At 41.2% G+C, this 19626-nt stretch overlaps 1 protein-coding gene across 4 annotated transcripts in view; it reads left to right on the top strand.

Moving 5' to 3' along the window:
- The window catches only part of ZNF704 (zinc finger protein 704), a 96987-nt gene that overhangs the window by 4890 nt on the left and 72471 nt on the right, over positions 1–19626 (top strand). For all 4 annotated transcript variants that reach the window (XR_014690286.1, XM_084511224.1, XM_084511223.1 and 1 more), the window contains exon 2: positions 11405–11652. Coding sequence is in view for 3 of the 4 variants with exons in the window: in XM_084511223.1 (XP_084367349.1) it covers positions 11405–11652 (248 nt within the window). In the remaining variant the exon portion in view is untranslated. The remainder of the gene's footprint in view (positions 1–11404; positions 11653–19626) is intronic.

Here is a 19626-nt window from a genome sequence, read left to right as displayed (position 1 = left end):
CTTTTCATGGTCTGGCCATCGATCCGTGTGATCGAAGGCTCCCCACTGTTCGAGCAGGATCTCTATCCCTCTGAGAGCATTGTAGAGATCTGAAGGGACTGGGACAATAAACCATGCAGCCTGGCCGTATCAAAGTGGGGTTTTGCTGCTCGGGCAGTCAGGAGCATGCTGGTCCTGGCTGGTGTCCACTCTGCAAATCCTGCTGCGGATTGAGCAATGATGGGTTTATTTATTTTTTCTCAGAGTAAGAGTGCCCGTTGGCTTTCCCATCATTACCCTTGAGTATTTGTAATGCTTTCAAGTGATTTATTGAAGAATTTATTCCTAAAAATAGCCAGCAGCTTGGCCATTCCTATTGCTCGAGGTCAGCCGAAAGAGTACAGAAGGATGGTAGGCAAAGAGAGAGACTGTAATTAGAGTTTTTGTTTATTTGTCAAGATTGAACAGGAAGTACAGAGCGAACGAAAAGTGGGCACTAACTTGTGTGGTGTTCAGCTCAGACGTCGTGGAGCAGTGTTGGTGATGTGGGAGCCCAGTGCCACCCGCCCTGACCAGCAGCCCGCTCACTTTCACTGCTCTGGAGACTGGCCAGGCTCCCCTATCTGAAACGAGAGCCGCGGTGACGTTCGCCTCATTGTGTTAAGAAGTATGTGTGTGGGTGGTATTTGTTGTCTGACAACAAAACTAACGAAGACAGGAAACTGAACAGCTCCTGTTGCCTGAACTTTGGATAAAAATACAGATCTTTTTATTACGGATTTCACAAAAGATAAAGAGTCGAACTTCCGTAAAATCCTGACCCAGCTGAAGTTGATGGAAAACTGCCTTTAGTTTAAGCAGATTTGGCATTTCAGCCCAATTACCTAACCACAGGTGTGTATCCACTGGCCTCCTAAAAACCTTTCTGCAGCAGTCCATTCATCTTTAAGTACTGCTTCAGACTACAGGAGGCAGCTGCCATCACTGGGCACAGAACCAGAGAAGGTAAAACACCTCGGTGATTAGATACCAAAGTGAGAAATAACATAGCTCATCATTTTACCATCTTGAACGTGTTTTTTAATGCAGTGGATAAAAGGTTACTTGGACTTTAGGTAGACATTGCAATTATGATGAGCGGTTTCAAGATTGGATGGTTACTTAGAAAATTTTCTGCTTCAGCAGAAGTGGCTAATGCGTCCATCGTTCTGACATAGAGAACAAATTGTGTGATAACTTTATATAGGTTAGACTTTGTAAATTTGGTGAGATAAACATTTGGGCCAACATGATCTTCTGTACATCCATGCCTATGCCTTTGAAATGGCCAGAAGAACTGTGTTTAAATTGAACATTTTGGATCCCATATTTCTTAACAAGTCTCTTTTTTATGTAATTATGAGTAATGTAAGTACTGTATGAGGCAAAAATCTGAAACAACTTTTTTTTACTACTGTAAAACACTTCTAAAGAGAGCGCTGTGGTGCAGATCTTGCTGCTCGTACTGCCTGGGTGAGTGGTGGCTCCTCAGCGCCTCGTGGTTCACAGGGCTGCGGGAGGTGGCGCAGAGCTGTGTGGAAAAAGGAAAGTTAATAAGGGTAAAATTGTAGTTGCCAAGGGTTTAGAGCGATCTTTTTCTTCAAAATTCATGGCCAGTGGTGTTGTAGGCAGGTGTCCTTCCTTTGGCAGGGCGGGAGGAGAGCAGCTTTTTCTGCCGGCCTTCTTCTTCCCCCTGCTCCCTCAGTGGGAGCAGCAGCTCTTGGGCCCTGCTGCCCAGAAAGCCAGGTAAAACTGGGTGCTGCTTGAGGAGCTGTGGTGAGCTGATTGGTTTCATTAGCACAACAAGGGGTAAAGCATCCCCTTCCCATCTTTCCTTTGTTTCTTCCCTCCCAGCAGTGCACTGGTGGCCTTGGTGCAGGCTTTGGTGGGCTGCCATAACTCACCCAAACAGAGGGAAACGAGTGCAGTGAAGAGCCTGTAGGCTTCTGGTGGGGACAGTGGCTCAGGCAAGGGCTTGCCAAATATCTTTATGTTCCTTTATGAGGAAAAAGAAAGCAAGAGAAGGGAGCGGGTCTTCTCTCTTTGAGGACAGCATCTGCTTGACTGGGTGGGCTGTGTGTAGGATTTGGGGCTTGGTTGTTCTTCAGGCTCTTGGTGAAGGCTCTTCTCCTGTCAGACATGTTGTGTCCATCTGGTTTGCCAGGGGCTGGTTTCTGGAGTGGCTGAGGAAGTAAGGGTCACTTTTTGCCTCTGTGTGTTTCTGCTAGTGCTGTTCCCTTGCCTCCAGGGATAATGCGATGAAACTCCATGATACTGCTTCTCTGCGTAGTCAGGCCCCAAAATAAACTCCGCTGTTGGCGCCTCTCCCACTCAGCGGGAAAACTGGCAATGTTTTTGTCTGGAGCCAAACATAGCTTTGGGAGAACCTGTAAACTGGTGGCAGTGCTCCTTACGTGTTGATCTCCTCTGGAGGAGCAGGCTTTCTGCTTCCCGGCTGGAGCTGAGCTAGAGGAGACAAGGACGTGTCCGTAGCACTGAGGTAGTATCTCCTCCACAGATAAGCACCAACCCTTGAAGCTTTTGTCCACAGTATCTGTTTCATTCAGAAATTGGATACATCTGAAATCCCATCGTAAATAATCATAATAATTAGGAAAAAAGCCCCCTTTTTCCCCAAAGATGCTTAGGCAAATGGATTAAACATTCACACCCTTTTAAGGGATCTGTGATCTCCAGTCTCTCGTCTTGGCTGGCTGTTTCCAAACTCAGGCAATAGCTTCTGACCTTAGAAGATTTACACCTCTCTGTACCTTATTTGCAAGAGATTTTGCAAAGGAAGCTAATCTGTCCTCTCACTCACACTCACTCTCCGTCTCAGTCCAGGCAGAGAAGAGCTTTCAGATGCAGATGAACCAGGCTGGCCTGAGAAGCCAGTGAGGCAGCCTTCCCAAAATCTTTCTGCTAAGTGTGGAAAGTTCCTCCCTGCCTCTCAGATGCTTTGATTTTGGGAGCTCTGCTTGCTTAATCCTGAACGAGGGTATCAAAGAAGCGGTGGTATTTCTCCTTCCTGCTTTGAATGACTTTCTTACTTGTCCCAAACCGCTGGAAAATGGAAAGAGAAGCGGAGCTTCTCGTACACCTTCAGCAGTGGCCTTGAAATACTTGAAATCAAGGATTAATGTAGATTCCTTAATTGAAATGTTTTATTTACACATGAAATTTGGCAAATACTCCTTACAGAGTCCGTACCCAAGGCTCTATTAAACTACTTGGAGCTAAAGCTGTAGTGTACAACTTAATGTAGACGGAACCAAACTCAGGGTCAGCAGAGACACCGGATACTTGTCTGTTAGCTTCTAAGACCCTCTTTACATCTGCTACGGTAGAAAAAATTCATTGTTTCAGGAGAAATTGATGTCCACAGGAAAAATACATGTGGCTTTCACAGAATGCTCACAAATGTTCACAGAAACTACCTTGGTGTGAGGTTTCAAACCTTCAGCCACTGCGATAGGAACGCCTGATTTGATGGCACTCAGTAATTACAGCTTGCGATTACAGCTAGCCCCGTAATAGAAAGGAGAGAGAAAAAGCTTGTAGCTTAATGAATTTGTTCTCTACCATGTTAACACACTCATTTTTAGCTCCCATTTTTTCAAGCTTTCCCAGGGATGGATGGACAGACCCAGGTGCACCCTATTCTTCTCTCCTCTCCTGCTCCATGACCAGCCCAGTGGCACGTTGTCAGTCCCTCTCCCGTCTGGTGTCCGGGGGCAGAAAGCACGTAATGTCTCGCAGGGACCTCCGACTCGCAGAGCCAGGCACGTATGCCACCTCGGGGAAACGTGATAATTGGCTTAGTTAATTTTAAACTCGCCATTTGGGAAACCAATAATTGGGAAAGCAATTATGGCTTCCCATTCTGGGCCAACCAAGCCCTTTTTAATTTGCGTCCGGTGGAAAGCCAAGTGTTTGACGGTGAGCGGGCTTAGCAGAGCTTAACGTGCAGTAACAGGATTGCTGAGTGAAAAATGAACCTGTCCTGCAAATACAGTCCTCTCCTTTCCTTCTGCGCAAGGCTTTCCAAACCAGCTTCTTAATTTTTAGGTGTCTAGAGGCAAATTGCTTCTCCTTGTTTTGTTTAAGAAAACAAAGATGGGACTCAAGGGCCTCTGCTGAGATCCTTCCAAGAACTTCTGTGTGCGGTGGCTGTCTTCCAGAGAGGTCCAGGCTGGAAAGAGCCTCAATCCATTTGACCCTAGTAATCCACTTGTGTTCATAGAGTATCCAAAATACTGAGCACTGAGGGTTTGTGCTTGTTTGTTTCAGATTTAAACATTGCAAACAAATTGTGAAGACACACGCACTCGATAGTTGGTATTAATACTTGGTGATTGTTATTAATTGGTGTGTGACTATCTTAGAAGTGATGTCGTGTGTACTTTTCTGTAAGAAATTTATGGCCCCATTTAGAATGGGAGAGGAAGCTGCCAAATCTTCTTTCATGACTTTGTCCCTTTGTTTCTGTGACAGAGGGACAAAAGGCTGTAATGTCTCTGAATTATTTGTTTTTAGAACTGAAAATTGTGTATGGGAAGGGCCATTGATTGCTGGTTGTTCAAGACCAGGTTGGATGAGGCCCTGAGCAACCTGATCTAGTGGGTGGCGTCCCTGACTATGGCAGGCGGTTAGAACTAGATGGTCTTCGAGGTCCCTTCCAACCCCAACCATTCTGTGATTCTATCTTATTAACACATCTCTATCCAGTTTTAATACTGCTTATGCTTCCTGTGTCAGTTATTGCTGAATTTCAGACGTTGCAAACTGATGGTTGTTCCCTCAGGGTGAAGGGATAGAAACTTCTTGCTGACTCCAGTTCTTGCTGCCAGTGCCATATTGTGTATCCACACAACATAAATCTTTAGATTCACATTTTAATGTTTAGAAAATACACTCTCATAACACTTTTGTATATTCAGGCAAATGGTGAAGATACAGACTTCATCCTACCCAGGTTGAAACTGAATACTACGGTCACACTGATGTATTGGAAAAAAATACATACAGTGACCTTAAAATGCATTATCTTAGGTATAGTTAGAGAGAAACAGTTTACAAATGCTTGCAGTGATTAGATTGACAAGGTTTATGTGTAATGAGCAATAGCTGGTGAAGCAAGTAATTAAATGCAAAGTATACTCCAAAATGTAATAATACATTGAAATTCAAGGCAGATTATTTCCAAGCATCATTACAAGAAACTGTCTTATCTCTTTGTATTCCTGTATGAATAGAGATTTCTGGTGAAATGGGAGTTCAGTTTGTACAATGTGTTCTTTCCTTCCGGTGAGAAGGCAGTTTGGGGATGACAGAAATGAGATCCTGCTTACATAAAGCACACTGCCAAAGGAACTCCAACTGCAAATAGTGTATGAAATAGTAAGAATAAACCAAAGCCTTTGTCCTTTGGGGGATTTAATTTAAATATTTTTTACTTGTATGATGTTATCTTGGTAATAAGTTCAGTGTTTCTCATTGCTGCTTATTCTGTTTTGCTGTGAACTCTACTTCTGATTTCTTTCTTGTACAGAAAAATGAATAGGCTTATCGCTGTCCCTAGAACATAGCCGGCTGTTCAGGCTGTGCCTGAAACTAGGCTTGAAAAAAAAAAACAAAAAAAAAAAACACAGGAAATAATCTCTTCCTTTGGCTGAATGTATATCATGTTAAATATATTAATTTCATTATTATTATTGCATGTGCATTTGCACTTTCTATTAGTATTGCTAGGCTGAAATACATTGATTCCTCCTTCCTCTCTGCCCTTGAACTGCATATTTGTTCAGTGGTAGATCAAAAATGGTAAAGCCATGTTTTTAAAAAAAACAGTGACTTGTGGTTTCTTACCAGATGGAAGTTGGCAGTCCCTAACACATATCATCTTTGCATTTATTTCAGGAAGTAGAAGAGACAAAAGTCAGAATGGAAAAATTACCTGTGAAATACAACAGAGTCGTGTGGCAGGTGGGATGGTACTAAGCCATCCAGTGGCTATTGGTGTGTTTACTAGTAAGCTGAGGGGGAGGGTTGATGAAATTAGACCAACTAATTGCATAATAAATCAGGCAGAAATCCAAAATCCTCATCTTGAACTGTGCCTTCTTTAACAGCTATATAGTGTTGATACTGTACGTAAGCCAAGTGCTCACAATTAAGTTAAAATATTTATCTGTCAACAATGGAAATTTATCCAGAATGGGAGCAGAGTGACTGTTGGTGTGTGTTTTGTTTTTTAATGAAATCCTTCCTAATTTGGAAAGCAGCCAGGGTGTTTTATTGGGGATCTTGTTTTGAGGTGACACTGGGGGGGAATCCAATCACGGTGACCTGGAGTTGAAATACTGGAAGTCTGACTTTATGGGTTGAAGGAGAAAAGGAAGTTTGTATGAAAATGGAAGCGTGGCAATGGACTCCCAGGAATATTAAGATAAGATTTTTTTTTTTTTTTAAGCGCTAGTTTCCCAAAGCATATTCCTATTGGCATTTTTTTTATAAAGAGTTTTGGATGCAGTCAACTTTTATTTACTCTCTACCCGCATAAAATATATTTTTAATGTTTTTTTTAGAGCTACTTTTGTAGTAAAATGAGCTCTTTTATCTGTTTGGCAACAAAAAAAAAAAAACATAATGGCATAAATAGGCCATAGTAGCAAGATTATTTAATTTACCCAGGCCTCTGGGATTTGAGCTGTGCAGAGGGGGGACTTGCTTGGACATCTTAGTCCTTCCAGAGTCCCAGCAGACACGTGAGAACAAATGGGAGTTAGCTTCTGATTGCTGGGTGCCTGCTCGGCAGCCCACGTGTGTGGCCACATCTTCAGCTGGCATAAATCAGCACTGCTTCGCAGAGGTTGGATCATAGAATAATTAGGGTTGGAAAAGACCTCCAGGATCATCTGGTCCAACCATCACCCTACCACCACTGTCACCCACTAAACCATGTCCCTAAGCACCATGTCCAACCTCTCCTTGATCACCTCCAGGGATGGTGACTCCACAACCTCCCTGGGCAACCTGCAACCCAAACCAATGCCTGACTGCTCTTTCTGAAAAGAAATTTCTCTTAATTTCCAACTTGGATGAGCAGTGCTCAGTGCTGGCTGGCCACGTTCTTCTCACTGCATCCCATTGCACTGAGTGCCGTCTGGCCCCCTGTTGGTGAATGAGCTCCTACCTGAAATTAACTAACTTCAGTTTTTAAGCAGCAATACACGAAAAGCGAGGGAAGATGCTAAAAGCCCCATGGGGTTGTACTTGAGGTGACGTGTATACTCTGCCAAACTGAAGTCACTCAGTTTGGTTGTAAATAAAAGATGGGTCTCCTTTTTCTAGTGCTAGTCCTGGTAATCTTTTAGCTGTAATATGGAGTATTATACTACTTTAGTTAAAAATAATGAATCAAGAAAGAACTTAAAAACCTCAACCAAAGTACCATCTTGGCAACTTCATAACAGAAACTAAAACTCTTTCCACTTTGCGTTTAGCAAAGTTTCTGCTCAAAAACCAACGCATAAAAAGCTTCTTTCAGTTTTCATGGGAAGATTACCAAGCTGTCCAGCTGCAGCAGCACCTGCCTCTGGCTTGCTGACCTCGGAGAGGGGGAGAATTGCGGACCGAATGAGGGGAGGAGGCTCTGTGGCCTGCTTCATGTCTCAGAAGAAGTTTGTGGAAATGTTCTTGCTATTTGATGTTGAAAACTTCAAGGGAGAAGGAGTGGGAGGGCCAGCACTTGTTACAAAGCAGCAACAAGAATAAAAGAGCAGGACCCACGCTTGTGCAAGTGCCAGAGCGGAGCTGCAGGGAGGAGGCTACAGGTAACATTGAGCTGTCATTTCCACGCATATCAACAGTTTCACATGCCCAGCCACCGCAGGAGGGAAGTTGTCAGAAGGAGGTGATGATAACTGCAGATAGAGACAAGGTTAGATTAAAATTTGCAGATTGCTTCTAACTCGTAGTTTTGTACCCGAGCTTCCAAGCAATGTCAGTTGCCCGAGGGCAGGTTGCAAAGCGCTTAGCTGAAAGCAAGCTGAAGGTTACTGATGTCTTGAGGGCAAAAATATGCAATGAATTACATAGAAAAGCAGTTACCCGAGCATAAAATGGCTTGTATGAGTGATAATTAGTTGTGTGTATGGAAAAACTCTGCAAGTTCTTATCAGCCATTGATACCGGAGGCAATAAGGTGGCAAGTACTAAGGTATGATGACAAGAAAAGCCAAACCATTAGCAAACAAGGTAATCAGGTGGTTTAACAACTGCTTTGCAGCTAGAGAGAGAAGTGCAAAGTGTCAGAAGTAAGCTGGAATAAGTTGATGGAACCGTGTTAGTGTACAGCTGTCAGTGAGTCTTTATCTGCTTATGCCAGACTTTCCAGTAAGTTTTTGCTGAAACGTTTTGTGGCTTTACAGAAACACCAAAAGCCTTGAAATGGTTAAAAGGCTATGAGGGATCCATGGAAAAAAATGTTTCTGGTAAGATATAGCAGAATAGTTAACTTACCTGGAAAGATGCGTTAGCAATTGGCAGTGGTATCTCAGAACTGTGAATAATTGTGAAGCAGAACTTGAGGGCAGAGTAGTCCCAATGGTTAATCAATGGATTTACCGAAAAGTGAGGAACTTGATCAGTCAAATTGCTAGTGGCACTTGGTGTTCCCACATCCACATCTGCTCATGTAGTGGTTGGATTTCTGTAAAAAGCTCAGGTACCACGTAGGCAGGTGTCTCAAGTGGAAGTGATTCTTATAGACACGGATGAGTTAAAGACAAAAACCTGTCTGCAGGGCAGGAGAGAGTTATCAGACAGTGGCTACCGAGTTAAAGTCTTTCTGTTATCACCACCTATTTTTAAAGCAGAAAAGATTCTTTATCTGAAATCACCGTCAAGGGGATGTTTAAAAAGATGTTAATCATTTTTTTCAAGTATCTGTTGAAAACAGAATAAGCATTAGTTTTGGTCTTCTGCCATTTCTGGCCATTTAACCAGTGGACCTGAACTGTTTGGCAGCAGCTCTGCAACCTTCGGAATATTTGCCTCTGTGGTTTTTGTCATTTTTTCACTTTCATATGCTTGGATAGGTCTGGGTATTTATTACAGCATATTGACATATGAAAAACAAACCATTATTTGAATATGTTTGAACTGCATATGAATAATTTTCATATATATATATATATATATATGAATAGACAATCTGGTATCACAGTACAAGTATTCTGCTTTTTGCTTTGGACTTTATTTGTCCAACCGCTAAATTAGTCTGAGTCTGCAAGCCTGCAACCTTTTGTGCTCACTAGGTCTGTAAAGTAAACTTACAAATGTGTGACAGTATATTTGCTGACAACGAATAAAATGTAATAGTTCCATATGTTGAAAAAAAAAATCCTTTGATGAAATCATGAATTTATTGGGTAAAAAAATAATCCTGATGAATGGTGTGTTCAGTCTGGAATTGGAGGGTAGGTAAGAGGGGAATCTGCCTGTGAGAAGGAAGACAGTGGGATTCACGTTTTTATACATACCTTCATTTGGCTTTGTCTGATGTCTTGGGGCCCGATAGTGGAACCTGGGTGTTCTCAGGCATTTTTTTTCTTTAGTGCCTCACTTCTAAGTTAACTTTGATGCAAATGGAAGGCACCTCAGCATCCGTTAAAATCCTCAGAACAGGACTTAGTGTAAGTCTAAGTCTTCTGAAAATAATCATTAAATCATAATTAAATTTATATTGTTTATGTCTTCGCTTAATTTTGTGTGATCACATGCTGACTGTTTTGTCTTCCAGGCAAATTTTCTTGGTAATGTGTCATCTGTTTGTGTGCGAAGAAGTGTAAAATGACTAATTCTTTCTACTATTTACATTCATAAAGCTACAATTCCAGCTTTGTTCTTGAAGCAACTGCCAAAAGCCCTTCCATGGAAACATGAGAATGAGAGACATTAAATCATCGGTCCTAAGTATTTGTGTGTTAGTGGTGACATACGCTTTGCATAACACAACAAAATTACCTTGACAAGATTGTCTTTCCTATGAATTTAGGATAGCTTGCACCATTGTTATACCTGCTAAGGTCTGAAAGTTATAAATAGATTTGTGGGGAGAATATATTCTTGATTATGTATAGATGTCAGTATTCATTACATCTGCGGTATTTTTTTTGAACACAATGAAAAGAAGGAGGAGTAAGGTGGGAGAATTTACACAGCTTATTCATGCTGTTGGGTACCTGAGGGTAGCACATTCTGGATTTCTCCACTGTAAAGCTCAGCAGTAGTTTACAGGAGTCTAAAAATCCAGGTTGTGGGTCTCAGGGGATGTCTGGGTTTCTCTGGGGCAGTTCATGTGCTCTGGAAGCGCATCTGTTCAAGCCAGGCATTTCTGCTGGCTGTCTTCTGCTGGGGGCCGTCGGCCTTTGGGGCCTTCTCTGGGGCTTCCAGCAAGTAGGTGGTTGAGGCTCCTGATATTGAAAGCACAGACACCTAGAAATAATACATGAGCTTCTGGTTAGCCCTGTCATGTCCTCATGTGGTCATACAGGCATGAGGATGTTAGCAGGCTGAGGGGCTCACCCAACATGGCGCAGTGGGCTGTAAGGGCCCGCGAGATGGCCTGCCCCTGTCGAGCTGAGGAAGAGTGGCTGGCCAGGGAGCAGTGTTTCAGAGGAAAGTGTACATCCCAGACTTCAGTTTACTCGCTGGCAAGAAAGAGTGGCTTGGTTAAGGCACTGATTTTGTGTATGTGAAGCAGCTGCAGGAGCTGAGGCCACTCCTGTGCGTCTCCATGGTGGTGGAGTTGGCTCCTCATGGAGGTTCTGCGGGCATCTCCTGCTGCTCTGTGATGCCCAGCAGATGACTTGTGTTGTGGCAACTTAACTCTCTGCTCACGGAGAAATCCTCATTTACAAAAATAGCTGCTAACAGTATCCTGTATGTGACTGTCGGAAGCTTCTTCATTGCTTGGTTGCCTTTTAGAAAGCCATCTGTATAAACCCTGACGTCTTTACTAGGATTTTAAGGGGAGGGTGGCTAGGACTTCTTTTGGATAGTTACACAACACAAACTGTACATGTAAATATAAGTTGTACATACTGTGGTTTACAGTATTTAAATTTAAATACCTGTTTCTATTTAGCAATCAGAGGTAACTGATTGCTTTACAAAGCGGCCAAGAACTGCTTGTTTTCTTGGGCTGTCTTCAACACTGCTCAGAAATTAAAGCAATTTCAGAATTTATGAAGGACAAAGAAGTGGTGTTCTATGATTCAGAGAGCTAATTAGAAGTAAATGCCTGTGGGTATTGGGCTTTTTGCCCCCCACTTTTTAGGAGAATTAGAGGAAAATTTAATAATTGCTTTTAATTTTGCAGGCAGCCAGCATCAAGCGTGAAATGACCTTCCCTGCATTTCAACAGGAGGATGTAAAAAGTGACATCAGTCAAAAACTGCCAGACCAACAGTTTCTCCTGTTCACCACAAAGGAGGAAGATTTAAAAACAGCAGAGACCAAAAAACTGAGCAGAGTTCATGAGTATGAAAAGGAAAACACTCGTTCTGTTTGTCTTCTTGAACAGAAGCGCAAGGTTGTTTCTTCAAATATTGATGTGCCTCCAGCAAGGTAGGGAAAGTTGTTTTTTGTTTCTAATTTTTTTTCCTACTGGGATATTGAAGGCAAGTTTGACAAGTGGTACTATGAACTATTAAGACTACTAGTACTCATTTACAAGCAGTCCAAGGTTGATAGCAACTCTTCTCCTTGAAAGATGTGCTGCAAGTTTTACAATAGTAGTGGGAGCTGAGACTTTCTGCAATGTAGGACTTTGTATTGCTTTTGCAATGGTTTTGCTTTTGTCATGTGCTGCAACTGAAGTACCCCCAGAAGGGGACGTGCCTTAACAGGAGGAGATTGTTGACCCAGCTTCAGCATTGCCTGATAAGTAATCTTCTAAATGAGACTTAGAATCAGCTTCTGGCAGTGTTATTTTTTGATACCTACAGCCAGCTTATACCCATGGGAATGTGCAATGCCTTATTCGGGATAGTGAGGTTGTAGTATGTTATTTTCTTTTACATCCTTCTGTAGGGGTAGAGCTGGGTCATGACATGGTCTATGAAATGAATTAATAGAATAAAGTGGCATAGAGAAATTGAATTCCTACAAAATAGGGATTGGGGGATTTTGGTATTGCTTTTTAATTTTTTATTCCTTGAGGAACTATTGTAAATGCATGTATTTTTTTTTGACTTCAGCACTACCGTCCGGGCAGTTACACTTTTAATTATAAACTATTTATAGGGAAATATTTTGAGAAAAAAGTATTTGTTCTTTAAGACATGATGTATATCACAGCAAGAAATTCAAGATTTATTTATGTATTTTTATTTCTTTCTGACATTTAAGTAGAATGATAGTAAGAGAAGGGGAAACTGAGAATTGCATCCTAGGTAATGATTTAAAGAGAAGGGGCTAGAAAATAGCCTAGAACCTTGAACTTTGGGGGAAGGTTTCTCTGTTTTCAGAGGGAAGAGGAATGATTCCTCTAGACAAGTGCTGAAAATGAGTGTAAAGGAAACATCCAGTAAAGCTGCAGATTCTCATGTAACAGTGGTGAAAATCTGACAACAAATTGGGTGTTCTGTCTTGCAAGATGACAAATGCATGGGAGACTTTTTTGTTGTTTGTGATTACATGTTGGCATCAGTCTTATCTGCAAAGATACTTTTTTTTTTTTTTTTAACCTGCCTGGAAAATTCACTTGCACAAAATGTTCAGTGAAATTTCTTCCGTGTTTATTGTCTATAATGTCACTTAAAAATTTAGTAGTCAAACTGTATGTTTTGTTGGTTTTTTTTTTTTTTTTTTTGGTTTGTTTGCTTTCTAAAAGCCAACATAGAGCATCTGGTTTTGCCATGTCACCCAGAACAGGATCATCATTTTCCTTTGGCTCTCATAGATGACAGTTGTGAAAACCACAAAGTTCACAAGCATCTTGTTAGTTTTTGTTTCTTTTTTTTTCTTTCTTTTTTTTTTTTTTTCTCCAGACACCTACCTAGTAAAAAGCTATGCATTTAAAAAGTCAAAAATTTTAGGGTACTTAATATTTTCACCCATAATCAACCTTGTAATGACTGTCTGCCCTTTTCATTCATGCCTGCATGTCTCAAAGTAAATCGGATCATCAGAAAATTCAGGTTGGAAGGGGGCTGCAGGAAGTCACCTGGTCCAACTTCCTTCTCAAATTTATGTTAGCATTCCCATTTTACAATTCAAGAAACGAAGGTACAGGCTTTTAAGAGCCTTTTTGTTTAACTTCATGCAGATAATCCAGAGCAGTCAAGTTCCTCTTTTCTGTAACTGCAAGCAAGATCATCCTTCCTCTGAGGGATGGACATTTCTTCCCTGACAGGGTGGAAAAGAGAATGAATAAATGTCTTTAATACGTCATTAGAGCTAATTATGACACTAGTTTTGAGCATGGGGTTATAAGATGATAGCAAATGTGTTTGTTTGCAAAGGTTTCTTATGAAATAGTTAATTGTGAACAGATAAATGGTCTTACGTACCTATGAGAAATTTTTTGCATGTTTTCAGGCACGTGGGTCAGGTGCCATTATTAGCAGATTTAGAAAAGGAGGTAGAAGACAAACCTAAAGTCTAAATTCAAGAGTATGATAAGCATCTTGGTTGCTTGTGCTACTGTTTGGAAGACGAATTTAATGCTCTCTTAGAATTGGAGGTGATTTGTTGGCCTGTTTGTCTAAAATCGACAGGAAGAGCTCTAAAAACCTTTGCTTCGGGAACATGTTAAATATTTGTTGATATAATAAAGGGAATACACAGTCTCTCTTCCTCTTCAAACAGTTCGATCTTTGAAAACCATATTCTCTGGAATATAGAGGTATGTAAGGGCAGGCATTTGAAGTTCTCCTGCCTCTTTCTAAACCCCTTCCATTCTTTCTAGGAGTGTGCTGATGCAGCTGCACATTCTTGTGGTGCCAGTAGTTGGACTCAATGATCCTTATAGGTCCTTTCCAACTTGGGATATTTTATGATTCTATGATTCCCTCAGGTGAATTCCTCCTCTGTTCGCCCCCTGGCAGGGTTGGCTGGAAAGCTTTTCCCCACTGAGCAGAGCGCCCACCTCCCTCTGCAGCTTGCTGATGACCTTAACAGATGACTTGTCCTGTCCAATTGTGGAAGACTATCTTGTGATAATCAGATGATGTTTATGAACGTGTGGGAGAGTTAGAGATCAATCACGGAAGGGATGAGGTTGGAAGGGACCTCTGAAGATCATCTAGTCCGACCCCACGTGATCTTCAGTTGCATTTGCTCTTTGGAACAAACTCAGCTGGTGTTTTGAAGTAGAAAAATGCCATGGAAATGAAGTTTGATGTTTGTTTTAAAACCTTGATGGAGCTGAGGAGGTTATCTACTTTACTTCAGATGCCAAAGTAAAGGGTAAAGTTAAGTTTTAATGAAGTGATTTGGAGACAGAAGGTTGTCATACTGCAGAATCCTCGTTAACAGGAGCATATGAATGTTCTGGAAGAGGGTCTGCAAAAGAGCTAGTAACATGAATAAATATCCTTCACTTTGACCACTAAATGAAACGAAGTCCATCCCATCTCATCTGTTCTTAAGGATACCAATGAATATGAATGAAAATCTTTGTGAAGCACTGTATCCAAAATAACCAACAGCTCAGAAAATATTGGCATAATAAATACTGCTTCTCAGACATTCAGCTGCAGTGGTGCTGCAGTGCTTTAATTATTGCTTACAGACTCCAACGTTTTAAGGATGTGAAAATATTTTATCGCTTTCCCTGGCATCTCAGGTGCTTCACACTAAGGTGTGCTGAAATTAGTGTAGATGGAAGTGTAGAGAGGGGACGCACTGGTGGCCGTGTCATCTGCATGTGTGGGAAAAACAGGAATCCAATGGAAAACGTGGACACTAAAATTTTGTTTTTCAATGAAATCTGCAGCAAAGGGATAGATCTGTAGCAATTAAAAGCCTAGCAGTTACGGACTTTCCTGGAGTGTGGAAGGTGTGGGTTTAGGTTTTTCTATTGCATTTGGGAGGACGCCATGGATGTGTCGGGGAGGGGGGTGTCATAACCATCGTGTTCCTGGCATGGTTGGGGTGCTTCGAAGGTAGGTCTTCAAAGGCCTAGCATTGGGATGAATGTAGCAGATCTGGCTTTGGTATTTTGTTACAGTCCAGAGAATTTCAATACTGAAATGCAAACTTTTTTTTTTTTTTTTTTTTTTTTTAAGTTCAGCATTTACAGATTTTATTTCATCTTGCATTGTAACTGTAGAACTTGCAGTCCCTCTCTATAGTATGTGCTATATTGGAAGTGTCTGCTGAACTAAAATAGGAGATTAGGAGGTTGTTGTTTTTTTTTTTTTTTTTTTAATAAAGATTTTTTATGTTTGGTAATGCAAAAATGAAATATGAGATAAACAGCATTAAGTCTTTCCCTTTTCAGATCTCTTCATCATCATTTGCTCATTTTGAATAAAAACCAAGTTATATAGCTTTCCTACTTTTGAAACTCAGATGAGTGCAAGTGGAAACCGTTCAGCTTGAGTAAATGATTTGTTTAATCTAAGGAAATTTGAATTCCTTGCTTTTCCTTTCCAAGTTTAAATTTAATCAGTAGTTTTAGTGTCTGCAGGACTGGAGTCTTGGAGAAAGCAGTCTGAAAACTCAACTATAAACTGCAATTATCTCTGAGAATTGAGGTTTTATCTACACAGTAGAGGAAAATATGCTTTAGATTGGCTTACTGTTCAAACGTAAGTGATCAAACACAGAACAGATCCCTAGGATCTGAGTAGTGAAAGGTCATTTACTAAAAAGAGAGCGGTGTCACAGAGGGAATAATAGCGTTGCGTTGCAGGCAGAAGCAAGCACGGGTCTGCTGGTGTTTGGGGCAGCTCCATCTGCAGAGGTCAGACGCAATCAAAGGCGATGTCCCCAGTAGGCTGCGGTGTACAAGTTAACAGAGCCTTTTCACTCAGTTGTATTTTCATCAGTTACTTACCACAATCCACGCTTACTCCCAAAGCACGTTGGCAAGGAAGACGAGAGAGAGCCTGGGCTGCTGCTAGCGCAGCTGTAAGCAAGGGAGTCAGGGCATGGGGAGCAAGCTCGTGCCTCGCAGAGATGGACAGCAAGGGATGAAGTTTCCTTTTTTTTGAGTAAAATATGAGGCTAAATGTCTGGAAATGGCGATGGGGTTAAAACTCCTTTTTAGACAGCTGTGTTTTGACCAGCTGTATCTAGAAACTCTTCATAACTTTTATGTATTACTTAGAAGGGCTGTCTTCTGGTGTCGCAGAAGGGAGTAACTTGAAACATCCAGAAGGATTAAGGAATCAAAGTGGGCAGGCATCTCTCCTGTCCCCCTGCTGGGTGGGAGTATTTTAGTAATTCCATTTTTGCTAACCTTCTGCTAGAAAATCTGAAAATACTGTGAAGTTTGTATTACCTCCTTGCCATGTCGTTTACCCTCTCCCCAGTCTTCCTGTATCTTATGTCCAACAAAAAAATGAAAGAAACCCAAACTTTCCAAATGGTTGAACTTTACTATGTCGTTTGTGCACTTAAAGGAAAAGCCAAAGCTAAACCTCATCTGCTCAAGTACTTCCTACAGTGAGGAAATAGGTATTGAGCAATAAAAGCCTCGAGTTCCTGTGCCTTCTGGTTCACTGTTACTGAGCGGTGTCATTTAGGATGACAATAATATATAGGATTTTCCTATCCCTTTCTTTTTTTTTTTTTTTTAACGGTTGCTCTTACTACAAAATTAATTTTTATTCATGTGCTAATTAGTTCATAATTTAATGGAAAAAATGTGTGGTGTACTTGAAATAATGTAAATGAAGTGTCTCTAGTAATTTCCACCCGTTGCCTCTTTATGCATTTCTATAATAGCCACAGGAAACTGTGGCAACATAAATTGTAGCCATGTTTTCTAACCATCACTACAAGGAAACAGCCTAGGCAGTGCTGTGTTTTCATCCCTGAATGATTTTCTTGCCTGGTGTCTCCAGAAATGCAGCTCTGGGCAGTCTCCTGGTTAGGGAGTTTGTTGATGGTCTGAGGCCTGCCGGCTATGCCTGACTATGCACCACACATTTCAGTGGGAACATTTGCATGGTTTCCTAGCCAAAACTCTCCAGGAGCCTGACTCTGACATCAACAGCAGTATCTGCTTAGCTGTGATACCCTCACGGGGAGGACTTCACGGTGTGCTTGCAGCAGGAAGGAAGAACCCAATGATCACGCTGTGCTGTTCTGCTTACCCAGAGGTGTTTATTCAGATGCAGTCTTCTGTGGTTCTTCGCACTCTGCTGAAGAAAACCTTCAGCTTCGCTGTGGGAGAGCAGCGTTTTTATATGCCACATAATTTTGGCAGAATGGATTATCAGGCAACTTCAGAGGGAGTCAGAGAATCATTAAGGTTGGAAAAAACCTCCAGGATCATCTGATCCAGCTGTCCCCCTCCCACCAACATTCCCCACTAAACCATGTCCCTAAGCACCACATCCAGCCTTTCCTTAAACACCCCCAGGGTGCTGATGCTTTTCAGTCAAATACCGAAATACCATTGAGATGTATCACAAGTGTTCTGTTTTTTTAACCATCCTATAGATTGAGTGTACTAATTTTTTTGTTTTCTATTCATCCATGATAGTTGGAAACTTTGAAAACCATAGTGTTTTTTTCATGTAATGAGAATTACTCCCAGAGTAATTCCCATATTTCAGGGCTTCTGTAAAAATGCTGGTAGTTGGCAACACCATGTGTTTAAAATCAGCTTCTCCAAATAACTGCACCAGCTAATTATTGAAGTATTGTATTGTTGCTTTGTTTTGCTAGACTTCTTTAGTTAAATTTGTGTGCAGCTTGATTGGATTTCACCCAAAAAGTCATTAGAGCTTGATTATGTTTAATATTGATGGTGAACTGCTTGTCATGGTCTGCTGCAAGAAAAATAGGCATGCCTTCTAGGATCTGACTGTTAACAGAAAACAGAAGTTTATCCACAAAGCAGTCAGAGAATCAGTCAGTGTGTTGTTCTTGATGCATTTATTGATGCTGCTTTCTAATACTGAATTTTCTTTGCCTTTTAGAAGGACTATATATGTATATTAAACCCTAAAGCCTTTGAAAAAGCACACAAAAGTGGTGTAGCAGAATCAGGTTTAAAAAAAACATAGATGAAGTTGCATATAAAAACTCTGCCGGTGCTTACCACAGTCACCACAGAGCGAAACCAGAACTCCAAAAGTCACCTTGCTTGTTTAGCTGGGGCCTCCCAGATCATTTGCCTAATGCTTGCTGCCGTGGTAGCTGCACCAGCTTCTTATGGTGCTGAGATGGAGAAGGGGAACATATCTGTAGATGCGTTGTGAGTACTTTGAGCTGCTGGAAACTCACCTTTCAAATGGTGGATCAAGCCTCAGCAGTGCTGGGGAGCTGAGGACACGATCAGGACAGTCCCTTACAAAGGGAGGCTGAACGTGGGATGGTCGAGCCAGCAACAAGTAACACAGACAGGCTGGGGTTTCGTAGCTGCATGTGCTCCAGTTGTGTGACTAAAGCAATTTGTCTTCTCATCACCACTCTTAGATTTGTGGGCTAGCCTATCCAGAAGGATTTTGTCAGCTTAGTATTCTTGCAAAAGCATGAGGTTTGGATGAGATAAAGTTATTATTTTTTTCAGTAATGCCTAGAGTAGAGGGAATACTAATGTCATGAATAAAGCAGGGTGCTTTTTATTTTCTTCACTAATAGTCGCCTGCATTTGCTAGTGATTTTCACGCAACTTGGTATAATGCCAGCTATTTGTGTTTGTGGTCTTTCAGCCTGTTTTGCTTTACTCGATTCTGTGAGAGCAGGATGGGATTTACGAGTGATTGAACCATCAAGAATATGAGTGAAGGCTGCTTCTCGTGAATAAGGTGCTTTCTGCTTGGTGGGGCTCTTTGTAGCAATAGGTCATCCATCGCACAGACTTCTTAGTTGTTCCTTGGTTTCCATAATTGTTAAATTGCACCCTTTCTTCTACATTTTTTTTCCTTCCTAATTTTTATTAGGAGAGGAACTTCACACGCCATTAATATGATTTTAGCCATCTGGATTTTTGGCCAATGTTACTTGTCTTTTTTTTTTTTTTTTAAACTGCAGACTTGTGATAGAATTCCCAAGGAATGAAATTCCATTGAAAAATAAACACATGATGATTTGGTTGTGCAATTAATTTGTGGTAATGTTAAGTTTTCCCAGTGCCTGATGTTGGAGTCTGTATTATTTTAGGTAGTCATTGTTTCAAAAGGAAGCCTAGAAGAAGATTTTGAATGCATGTGTATAGATGTATGTATACATAAACACATGTGTATATGTACACATAGAAATAAATTTCCCATTTCTCTAGAAAATTGTATTTTCAAAACACCAAAGATTTGTCTCCATCTGTAGAAATGTAACCTCTTTTCTTTAAGATCTTATTTTGATGGTAGCCTAGACTAAGGGCTGAATTATTTCAACTGTGTGACCAAAGTTGCCAGTGGA

Source organism: Aythya ferina (genome assembly GCF_964211825.1).
Source record: "Aythya ferina genome assembly, chromosome: 2".
NCBI classification, from domain to species: domain Eukaryota; kingdom Metazoa; phylum Chordata; class Aves; order Anseriformes; family Anatidae; genus Aythya; species Aythya ferina.
Note: the sequence above shows the minus strand (reverse complement) of the source record. Positions and strands in the feature narration are given on the sequence as shown.